This window comes from Panthera onca, chromosome D1 (assembly GCF_046562875.1).
Source record: "Panthera onca isolate mPanOnc1 chromosome D1, mPanOnc1 haplotype 2, whole genome shotgun sequence".
NCBI lineage: Eukaryota > Metazoa > Chordata > Mammalia > Carnivora > Felidae > Panthera > Panthera onca.
The window spans coordinates 54,530,566-54,542,090 of NC_138348.1; the positions used below are offsets into that span (position 1 = coordinate 54,530,566).

Consider the following 11,525-nt stretch of genomic DNA (forward strand, 5'->3'; position numbering starts at 1 on the left):
TCAACCCCAGGGTCCTCTATGACTCCTCACACTGGGGCCCTGTGAGCCCTTAAAGTGGAGCAGCTGGAGCATAGCCTGGCGGATGGTCTTGGTCTTCAAGCTGTAAATGACAGGGTTCAGTACAGGTGGTAAGAACAAATAAACATTGGCCAAAATGCTACAGACCACTTTTGGGGTGGAGCTGAAAAGGCGGTGTGTAAAGGACAGGCTGATCATTGGCACGTAGAAAACAGTGACAGCACAGATGTGACAGACACAAGTGCTGAGAGCTTTTTGTTGTTTCTTAGGGGCCACGATACTCAAGACGGTTCGGAGAATCAGAACGTAGGAGAAAAGAATGAACAGTAAGTCAGTGCCAGTCAGGTAGAGCTGAAGAAACATGCCCAAAAAATTGCTGATCCAGGGGTTGGAATATGTGTATTTAATCATATCTGGATGGTAGCAAAATGGGTGGGAAAGCTCTTGGCCTCCGTGGAAAGATACTCTCGTCAAGGCTAGAATCATGGGAAAGATTAAAATTACTTGCCGTATGCAGATGACCAGTCCAATCAACAAGATTATCATGTCTGTGAAGACAATAGCATACTTCAGTGGGTTACAGATAGCCATGAAGCGGTCAAAGGCCATGGCTACCAGCACTGAAGACTCCAGGAAGGAGAAGCCATGTACAAAGAACATTTGAATGAGGCAAGCTTTCAAGCTAATCTCCCGGGCATGAAACCAGAGAACCCCAAGAACAGTGGGAAGGGTTGAGATGGTCAGACATAGATCAACAGCTGACAGCATGGCGAGGAAATAGTACATGGGCTTGTGAAGACTCCTCTCAACAATGATGACGAACAGAATCGTGCTGTTTCCCAAGAGGGCAATGGCATAGAGACAGCAGACAGGAATAGAGATCCAGACATGTGCAAGTTCCAGACCAGGAAATGCAGTGAGTAGGAAGTTTGAGGAAGATGATGTAGTGTTATTGAAAATCACCATGGTGGGTTGAGAACACACCCTGAAAAGAGAAACAACAATCATAGTGTTTGTCCTATTGGTCCTTTTTTCAAGTTCTCTAGTATAAACTGTTCCCAAATTACACAGTTGTTTTTCTGTATTCAAAATCCTCCATCTAAATATGGCACCTATTGCATAATTCTACAGTATATTGACTTTGTCTTGTCAGAAACTGGCCCCAGTTTTCTTCCTCTGTCTTCTCCCAGTTATAACCATCAGTCTCTCTAGGCTCATCCCCACCCTACTGCTCAGACTAGTCCTAAGGCTGGAAGTGGGAAATGCATATAGGCTTATGTCATACACAAGCACACACACCAACACAGTGACAACTGATGAGTCTTTGCATTAAGTGCCCAAGCAGTATAGTTGCTCAAGAAATAGTAGACAAGCACACAAGAGCCACTGGGCACCTGTGATGGCATACTCCATGATTTTCTTGCTGGAAGCTGGTCTGGGATATTGTATCCACAGGTATCCTTGTACCTCTGTTAGCCAGCCTCTTCTAGTAGACTCTATTAGAAGTCTCCTTTTGGTATCTGGGTTTCTTTATTCCTTTTCCTATAGTGGGATGGTTTCTATAATTTGTCCCTTCCCACTCCATATATATATGGAACTTGGATTTATCTTATGTTCTAATTCTGTATCTCTGCATACTTTTCCAGGGTACTGAAATAAGTAGGTCTTATCCTCCTTTTCTCCATCTTACACCTTGGGATACTTGTTTCTACTCCTTCCCATGGATAGTTAGCATGTGACTCCGAACCAAGTCATTGTGAGTAGACTGCTCTAATGAATCCTGTGAAAATTCCAAACAGTATTCTGGAATACATGATTTCAGGTGTCCTAATCTAGATATAGCAGGTACGCTTAGACAAAACACCCATATAAAAGTCATGAGAAAGGACACCTGGGTGGCTCAGTCGGTTAAGCATTTAACTCTTCATTTTGGCTCAGGTCATGATCTCACAGTTTGTGAGATGGAGCCCCATATTGAGCTATGTGCTCACAGTTTGTAGCTTGCTTAGGATTATCTCTCTCCCTTTCTCTGCCCCTCCCCCATTCTCTCTCTCTCTCTCTCTCTCTCTCAAAATAAATAAACTAAAAATAAGTCATGGGAAGCACTCAGCAACATGTGATGAATGCCTTTGTAAAAAGCATGGATGGGATGGAAGTGGAGATTAATAACTAAACAGGAATCACTCTGAGACATGGAAAACTGAAGTGACATCACAAATTGGAATATAAAGTAGTTCACTGAGTGAGAAAGTGCATAGAATGGCAGCTATATAGAAAACAGAGATGGTGTCATATTTAAGATGACTGTTGCAATTCTATTTAGGGTGTGTTCACTGACATCATCATTGCTGGTGTCATCATTGCTGATTTTAAAATTTGTACCTAGGGTATTTAGTCATCAACAAAGAGCTAAGAGGGGTGCCTGGGTGGATCAGCCAGTTAAGCATTTGACTTTGACTCAGGTCAGGATCTCACAGTTCATGAGTTCGAGCCCCATATTGGACTCTGCACTGACCATGTGGAGCCTGCTTGGAGTTCTTTCTCTCTCTCCTCTTTCTCTGATCCTCACCCACTTGCATTCTTTCTCTCAAAATAAATGAATGAACTCAAAAAAGAAAGATGGTAAATTCCAAAAAAAAAAAAAAAAAAAAAAAAAGCCCAAAGAGCTAACAAAGAATAATATATTCATTTCAGGTGTTGTGTGGATCTGGCCAGCCATAAGTATTGTTATTTTTCAGTAATCTAGGTTTTCTGTCTTGTATCTGAGTGGATGCAAGAAATTTGCTAGTATCAGGCCCTGTGAGTTGCTACATAAACATAAATATAAGAGGTTGTTCCTTATTTTCTCCCCCTCCTCCAGTCTACTGAAGATGTTGATAGAAATAATCACCTGTTACTCCAAAGGAAAAAAAAATAGATGAATTGCTTTTTCTGGTATAATATTTAATATTGTTATATTATACATGTTTGGAAAAAAACACTAAGAATTAGGAAAACTAGGGCCAAATGAGATATAGATTACAAACTTGTTGTATCATGTCAACCATTTAGACTCTAAATGACTATTTCAATGTCAGTTACTGCTGATGGCCAGGGAAACAGAAATTAATAAAGAATATTTTTTGCATTCAAAACTCACTCAACTCAGAGGAATGAATAGTGTGAGAAGCCAAGGCAAAATATTATTGAAGAGTTATTACCACATGGGGACACAAGAGGAGAGTAGCCAGATAGGAAAGCAAAAGGCTATGATATTTCTGTTTTATTCTTCTCAACCTGATGAACACACACATTAAAAGTGAATCTCTAACCAACAATCACTGTGTCATCACTGGTGAATTCATATGAAGGAACTTCAAGGTTGAGAGGTGCAGGACCCTTCCTGATCCAGTCAGAAGTATCACAGTGTGACTCATGGCAAGAGAGGTTAGGGATCTGGACTTGAGTCCCAGGCTCCTTTCAAGCAGGCCTTCTGTACTTAAGTTGGTTGATTTGAAATATTTAAGAATTGCTAATAATGTATTTGCAAACAACAATGTGAAGTAAATTGAGTTTAATGTTAAATGCTTTCAATCATTTACCTAAAACGCCACTGTTAAACATTAAAAAAAAAAGAGTGACTTTCTTCCATGATAACCATCCAAGAAACTCTCTGCAACACCAAATCACTCAATCTATTGACTCTTCTTCAATAGTACTTTACATGTGGTTTTTATAGCACTAAAAGTCTATTTCTTAATCACATTTATTTCTTCCTCTAGAATGCTGGCTCTCTGGGAATATAAAACATATGTATTCATCTTTTTATTTTCTCTAGAGAAAAGCTTGGTGATTGGTACGTGGTAAAGATTCAAATAATTTAATTTAATTAGATGTATTAATGGGTAGATAAAAAAATTACAGATGATAGAGATACGGATAAACACTAGATAAGAGAAATATAAATTGAGCCTGGAAGTTTTGACGGAAGGATGAGCCAGAGGGAAATCATTTCCCTAGACACCAGGGAAAATATCCTCTCACTGACTGGAAGAAGGAGACTAGGTTAAGAGAAAAGGAGAATTATGATCCTTTGTATATGTCAACATTTACTATCCATCTTGTATATAATTTTATATAAGCCCAGGAAAATGGATATACATGTTTTTCTCCTATTTTAAAGAAAGGAAATCAAACTGGCAAGATAAAATAGTGTATCAAAGGTAAAATATGTACTGATTCAAAATTCAAAACAGATTTACTAACTCTAAAGTCTATCATTTTTCATTAAACCATAAACCATTTCTAGAAGCTAAGCTCATGAGAGAAGTTGAACAGTTGGGCAGTATGATTGTCTTCTTTTAAAATATAAGAATTGTTTATACTCTGTTGTATATACATATAAAAATTTAGAGGAGTGTTAGAGATGAGAAATCAGTAAAAGAGAGAACAATGTCCTCATGGTTTATTTAAAGAAGTATACCTGTGACATCCATGTATGTTTAGGAATATGTGTAAATATTTATATACTGATATTGTGTGTATCTCTGTGTGCTGGTGTATGTAGAGAGGAGTTTTTGAATTGAAGAGTAACTGAGAGATAAGATTACCATAAATAAGATACCAGTTATTTTCTATTCTTTTAATTGTATCTAATAAAGGACAAAAAGATGACACCGGATGATGTGAGGAAAGGAGGGTAGGAGGAGAGGAGACTATGGCTCATTTTGCTGCTGGAGAACTTGTTTCCTGTGGAATGTAGATATGTGGACAGGGAGTAAAGTTTTCCTCCCTAGATCTAGTGAGTTCATACACTCTGGAACTAGTTATAGAATTAAAGTTCAGTGCCTTCATTAATCAAGGTTTTCTCTGCACTGCCCTCTACCCAGAATAGGCTAGAGTTTTCTATTTTCAGTTCTCCATCTAATGGCCAGAAAGAAAGCAGTGTCTACCAATTCACATACAAAAGTCTAGATTCACTGACTTGGATAAGATCCACCCAATTCAGTAACTTAGTGACCCAAAGGTCAACATCCCTGCATCAGTAATGGTAAAAACCAATCCATGTATCCATGGCATCAGTAATGGTAAAACCAGTCCATGTCATTTACCAATCCCAAATCTTCTGGTCATTTTTCAACACTGAAATCTATTCTGTCCACAATGTGGAACCTTCCCTGACAGCTTCAGGCTATGTTAACCAGAAACTTCCCCTCTGCTGCTAAATATCTGCACCACTTCATGCTTGGAGCTTTCATTTTATTCTTTTTAATTTTTTTTAAGTTTACTTATATTGAGAAAGGGGGGGGGCATTGAGAGGGACTGAGAGAGGGAGAGAGACAGAATCCCAAGCAGGCTCTGCACCGTCAGCGCAGAACCTGATGTGGGGCTCAAAAGCACAAACAGTAGATCATGACCTGAGCCAAAATCAAGAGTTGGACACCCAACTGACTGAGACACCTGGGTGCTCCTCATTTGATTCTTAATACAGTAAGGAGGCATGGCTGATATTAGAATTATATATGCAGATGTCATCTCTTTTAACTGGAATGTGAGTTCCTTAAAATTTGGGTATTCCTGTTTTTCTTCTCCCAATGCTAGCTAGTAAAGTAGGATCCGGAACAATAGAAAGCTTCAGTTAGTAAGCTTAATGGTCTTGGCCACAGGCAGAGTTCTGAGTCCTATCTCTTTTTTGTTTATCCTCTTTTCTCTTGTCCTCTGTCTCCCTATCTCAGTTTTATCCAGGCTCCAGTACACCCCTCCATTTCTTCACCCCAGCTTACTTGTAGCTACTATCATTTATTGCACTTCTCTCTTCCCTCTGTCTCCTAGCGTTCCTCATGCTTTAATCCATTTGTCTCCCATCCCTTATTCATTTATGCACTCTTCTTACCTGTTCACATCAGCAGGAAACACCACCAACTTCTCTCCATTTCCATCACATAGCAAGGACTAAACAAGCTCCCAAGAGTAGGGGCTTTATAGGAAAATCAGTAGAGTCATTAGGCAACAGAGAGCTGTCTTTATTAGTGAGTGTACTGGATGGAGCAAGAATTATGGGACCCATAAGAATATGTTCCTCTACAACAGCTCAGACACCTCTTCCTGACAGCTTCAAACTCTGCTCCCAGGCCCATGCAATCTCCATTCATCAGGGGTTGTAAATTGAGTCCTGGCCCTGGGGGCTGACAGTAATGGATATCTTCTAAAACTGCCTGCCTGGATCCAATAACTACAATCATTCCTCCTCATCCTGCCTTAGGCTACAGAGTCTCAGCCAGGGAGGCTCCCTGAGTGTCAGAGTACGATTAAGAGAGTGCAAAGAAGTCTTTCTTCTGTTCTCTATTCCAAAATGTACTCTTCCTAATAGGTCTCATCGTCCCCGTGGCAATTCCCATGTCCCTCCTCTTACCCAGGAGCCCCTCCTAAGAAGCCATCCTATTCACTGAGTCACATCTGCAGCCCACCTACCCTTCTAAGTATAATGAAACTAGCACTTGATGAGCTCATGATACATGCCAAGAATCGTACTAAACCCTTTAAACACATTATTGTATTTATTCATCATCAAGCCTATGGGTTTAGTATTATTTTCCGTTGTTTCACAGATAAAGAAATTGAAACTCAGGTTTTGAATAACTTTACCCATCTAAAAGTTAGCAAGTTACAGAGCTGGCATTCAAGTCCATGTTTGTCTTACTCTAAATCTTAACCTATATACTATACTGCCTTCTATAGTCAACTGTTTCCACTATATCTTCAGAAAATATGGTTGAAAACACAGTCCTCAATCTATTCATCCTACCTCTGCATAGTAGGCAGTGAATTAATACTTCTGACCATATCTAATAATCATTTACTTTTTATCCTCCTTGAAACATTTTCCTGTCCATATTCTTGTATCTTTATTGGGAACACTGAAGAAAGATATTGATCCCAATGAGTATGTAGAGAGATTAAGAAACTCCATAAAGTTACTTGGTAGGTAATGTTCATATTTATATGCAAACATCACCCCTTTCCACTGGTTCCCATCAGCAAAAATGAGTGGCTCTAGAAATTTCAAATGAGACTTACTAATACTAAATGGGACAAAGAGGTTTGGAAGCATGGAATCAATCTTGATAAAGTTCAGTTTTCATTCACTTGTTAATTTTAAAAAAATACATGTTGAGCGTATATCATATATGTTCTGAACTACATTAAGTACCTGGGATAGACTTAAATGAAGTTAAAAGGGTCCCTGTTCTTATGAAGTGTACAGAATAGCAGGGAAGATATACTATTAGTAAGTTATGGTACAGTATGAGAAATTCTTAACATAATTACAGCCATGTCAGAAAAGCTTTCTGGACAAAAATGAAGTGGAAATAAAATTAAAATTTAAAGTATATGTATAGTTTCCTATTCTTCCAGTTCATTGAGGGCACCATTCTCTCATACTCCTCATTTGTTACTTTCATTTTAATATTTTTCTCTCTTGCTTCAACCTGTTGCACATACACACCTTATATTTATAAAAAATACTCAAAGAACATACAAATAAACACAAAAAGCAAAAGAACAGAAATGTCCTATGTTAAGTGTTGGATACCAAAGTGATTATAATGGAGCAAAAATAATCTGGGAATTTTTCTTTAAAAGATTGTTAATGACATATAATTGAAGTGTTCAGCAATAAAAAGGAAGAAACAACCAATACATACTACAACATGAATGAATCTCAAATGCATTATGCTAAGAAGCCAGACATGGGAGACTACACACTGCAGGGTCCAAGATACCCTGGAGAAAGGAGAATTACAAGCATGGAGAATAAATCAGTTCTTGCCAGGAGTGAGTGGGTATGGATAGAGGGGTTGATGACAAAGAGGTGGCATGAGGGAATTTTGGAGAGTGATGTGAATTTTCTGTATTTTGGTGTCAGTGGTAGTTACGTGATTCTATCCATTTGTCAAAAGTTTATTAAAACCGATACTAAATTTATTTAGTATTATTTATTTATACATTTATTTTATATAAATGTTCATAAGCTGTGGAGTGATTGGCTGGCTCAGTCAGAAGAGCATGTGACTCTTGATTTCAGGGTTGTGAGTTCAAGCCCCACATGGGGTATAGAGATTACTTAAAGAAATAAAACTTTTCAGAATGTTGGTAAGCTGTTACATACCATTTTAAGAAAGGAAAATGCATATTTTTATCAGTTTACTTAAGATAAATTATTGCTTTCATCAAAACCATTATGCAAGGGCATATGATAACTCATATTTGTACTGTTCAATACAGTAGCTACTAGCTACATGTGACCATTTGCATTTATATTTCAATTAATTAAAATCAAATAAAAGTAACAAATTCAGTTCCTTAGTTGTACTATCAAAGTTTCAAATGCTCAATAGCTATGTGTGGCTAGTGGTTATGCACTAAATAACAGAGATTTCCATCACTGCAGGAAATTCTATTGGACAGTACCGCATTGGATACCCTTCCCTGACTTGACTGCATTTGCACAGAACTCATAGATGCCATTAATGGCCAATCCTGTTCCCACAGAATGCTCGGACAATCCGCTGCCGGATCTGCTTGGTCCTAACACTGTACACAACAGGATTGAGCAGAGGAGGGAGCAGCAGATAGATATTGGCCATAAGTGTGGGTATTATTGGTGACAAATGCTTCCCAAAGCGGTGAATCAGAGTCATGCCAATGAGAGGCACATAGAAGAGCAGTACTGCACAGATATGAGAGAAGCAGGTATTAAGAGCCTTAAGTCTCTCTTCTCTGGAAGCAATGCCCAGTACTGCATGGAGGATTAGAAAGTAAGAAATCAAAAGGATCAAGGCATCTAGTACAATGATGAAGATCACAGCCAGCAGACCATAGATGCTATTGACACGGGTGTCAGCACAGGCAAGCCTCATGGCATCCTGATGGAGACAGTATGCGTGGGAAAGGACATTGGAGTGGCAGAAAGGTAGCCTTTTGATGAGGAAAGGCACAGGGAGCACTATACTCACACTCCGTAGCAGGACTGCTGCTCCAATTTTGATGATGACTCCATGAGTGAGAATGGTAGCATAGCGCAAAGGGAAGCGAATAGCCACAAAGCGATCAAAGGCCATGGCGACCAGAACACCTGATTCCACTCCTCCAAAGTTGTGGATAAAGAACATCTGAGTGATGCAGACATCAAGGGTTACTGAGCGCCAGTCAAACAAGTGAACACTTATCATGGTGGGCATGGAAGATAATGAAAGGCTAAGGTCAGTGGCAGCTAGCATAGCCAGAAAATAATACATGGGTTCATGGAGACTTCGCTCAACCTTTATGACAACAAGGATAATGAAATTACCTAGGAATGTGGTACTGTAAAGAAGGCAGAGGGGCAAGGCCATCCAGAAGTCTTTCTCTGGCATTCCTGGAATCCCAATCAGGGTAAAGGTCTGATGGTTATGAATAGTTTGGTTGAACAGTGACATAGTGGAATGAAGGTCTGCACAAAAACAGAAGAACTCATTAAGTCAAACAGCTTCAATTAGAATCAGTAGCAATAAGTATTGAGATGGTAGCCATAAGAGGGAGTGACTTAAATATTATTCTAATACACTCATGTATTAGTATCACATTAGTATTCTGTATCACAGTCTGATACAGAAATTGATGGTCCTACTCCATGAGGCAATAATTCCTATTAGTGATCATCATATGCTAGAATACTTAGGAGAAAGGAAAAGAAAAACTTCAACCAACACCTGCACCCAATAGGAATATAATTCATCTGGAAACATCAAGGAGTTAGCTGACTTGCTTCTTTGCTAAGGAAGAATTTTATATTGTACATTCACGTGGGTAATGAACCAAACAGGTAATGTTAGCAAGCACAAATGTGACCTAATGGCTGTTCATAAACACGGACATGAAGATGTGTGTATATGTGTGTGTATCTTAATTGTGATCTTAAATTGTTGTAATTTACACATAATGCTCTTTTGGAACCTAATTTTTCTACCTGCATGATATGAGACAGAGAATGAAAGTTACTCTTTAAGTACCTTTAAAGTACTCTTTAAAGCTCTGCCCTTCTGCATTCTTGGGAGTCTGTGGGTACTAAAAGGACTGAGCTTGCAGCAGATGATGGAAGGAGAAGTTACTCTGGCTGCCAAAGAACTTTAGAAAGACCCACTATGGTAGACAGAATAGGGGTCTCCCAGGATGTGCACATTCTAATTCTTGAAATGTGTGAATATGTTAGCTTGCATGGCAAAAGAGACCGCAGATGTTATTAACGTTAAGGATCTCAAGATGTGGAGATTATCCTGGATTACCAAAGTAGGCCACATTTAATCATATGAGTCCTTAAAACAAGAAATTTTCCCAGCTGCAGAGAACCAGAGAGATAGCAGCATGAGAAAGACTCAGCTCAACTGGTGAAGATGAAGGAAGGGGACCAAGAGCCAAGAAATGTGGGTAGCCTCTAGAAGCTGGAAAGGCAATGGAACAGAATTTTCCCTAGAGTCTTCAGAAACGGAGGCAGACTTGCTGACACCTTGATTTTAGACCAGTCTTCTGGGACTTCTGAATTTAAGAACTGTAAGATAGTAACTATGTATATTATAAGCCACTACATTGTGGTAATGTGTTATGGAATAAGTAGAAAACTAATATTCAGAGAAGCCAAAGAAGAGTTGCTTTAACTCCTTTTCAGAAACTTTCCAACTCTTCCCATTCAGTCTCATTTACTCAGGACTTTTTTCTTTGGTAAAAAATGAAATGAATGAGGGGCACCTGGGTGGCTCAGTTGGTTAAGTGTCTGGCTTCAGCTCAGGTCATGATCTCACGGTTTGTGAGTTTGAGCCCCACGTCAGGCTCTGTGCTGACAGCTCAGAGCCTGGAGCCTGCTTCGGATTCTGTGTCTCCCTCTCTCTCTGTCTCTCTGTCTCTCTCTCTCTCTCTCTCTCAAAAATCAATAAACATTTTTTAAAAATCTCTAGAAATGAAATGAATGAAATGAAATTAATTCCACACATGGAGAAGTCCCAAAAGACAAAGTTCAAACATTGGTCAGATTGGTGAAGTCACTGTTCCCGGTGTTAAAAATTCAACTGGACTTAAGTTTCCCTGGGCCTCCATAAAGACTTCTCCTTCTCTGCCCATATTTCTATGTGGCTGTTCTATAAACTCCACCTTGAGTTAGCAGTAACTATATTTCCCACTCTGAGTAAAGCCTACATGGATCTATGGGCTATTCTAGACATTAATGCCTAGCACTTGCATTGACAAAGATCAATATGAAAATTTTGGTGCCACACAGCTCTCTTCTATTTCAATTATTTGCTATTATCTTCAGGAAAATATATCCAAATGTACAGCTGAACTAATCACTTTTTGGGCCAGTGTAGCCACAACTAATAAGAGTTTAGAATTAAAAGAAAGAGTAGTACTATTGTGGCTCTTAATGTTTTTTGAGTTATAACCCTATGAGAATCTCATAAAGAGTTTCCCAAATAAGAATGTTCACACACACACAC

General features: G+C 38.9%; 2 protein-coding genes across 2 annotated transcripts; both read right to left on the bottom strand.

The window, feature by feature from the left end:
• Positions 1-984, bottom strand: OR51T1 (olfactory receptor family 51 subfamily T member 1). The gene has a single exon (XM_060607830.3). It carries the CDS (start codon positions 982-984, stop codon positions 1-3), a length of 984 nt encoding a protein of 327 aa, XP_060463813.3.
• A 7,541-nt stretch (positions 985-8,525) lies between these two features.
• Positions 8,526-9,476, bottom strand: LOC132662354 (olfactory receptor 51H1-like). The gene has a single exon (XM_060607829.3). The coding sequence runs from the start codon at positions 9,474-9,476 to the stop codon at positions 8,526-8,528; it is 951 nt and encodes a 316-aa protein (XP_060463812.3).
• Between the last annotated feature and the right edge of the window lie 2,049 nt (positions 9,477-11,525).

What these genes read in the sequence shown, in the direction of transcription:
- OR51T1 (XM_060607830.3), bottom strand. Translation starts at nt 984, where the DNA reads ATGGTGATTTTCAATAACACTACATCATCTTCCTCAAACTTCCTACTC.
- LOC132662354 (XM_060607829.3), bottom strand. Translation starts at nt 9,476, where the DNA reads ATGTCACTGTTCAACCAAACTATTCATAACCATCAGACCTTTACCCTG.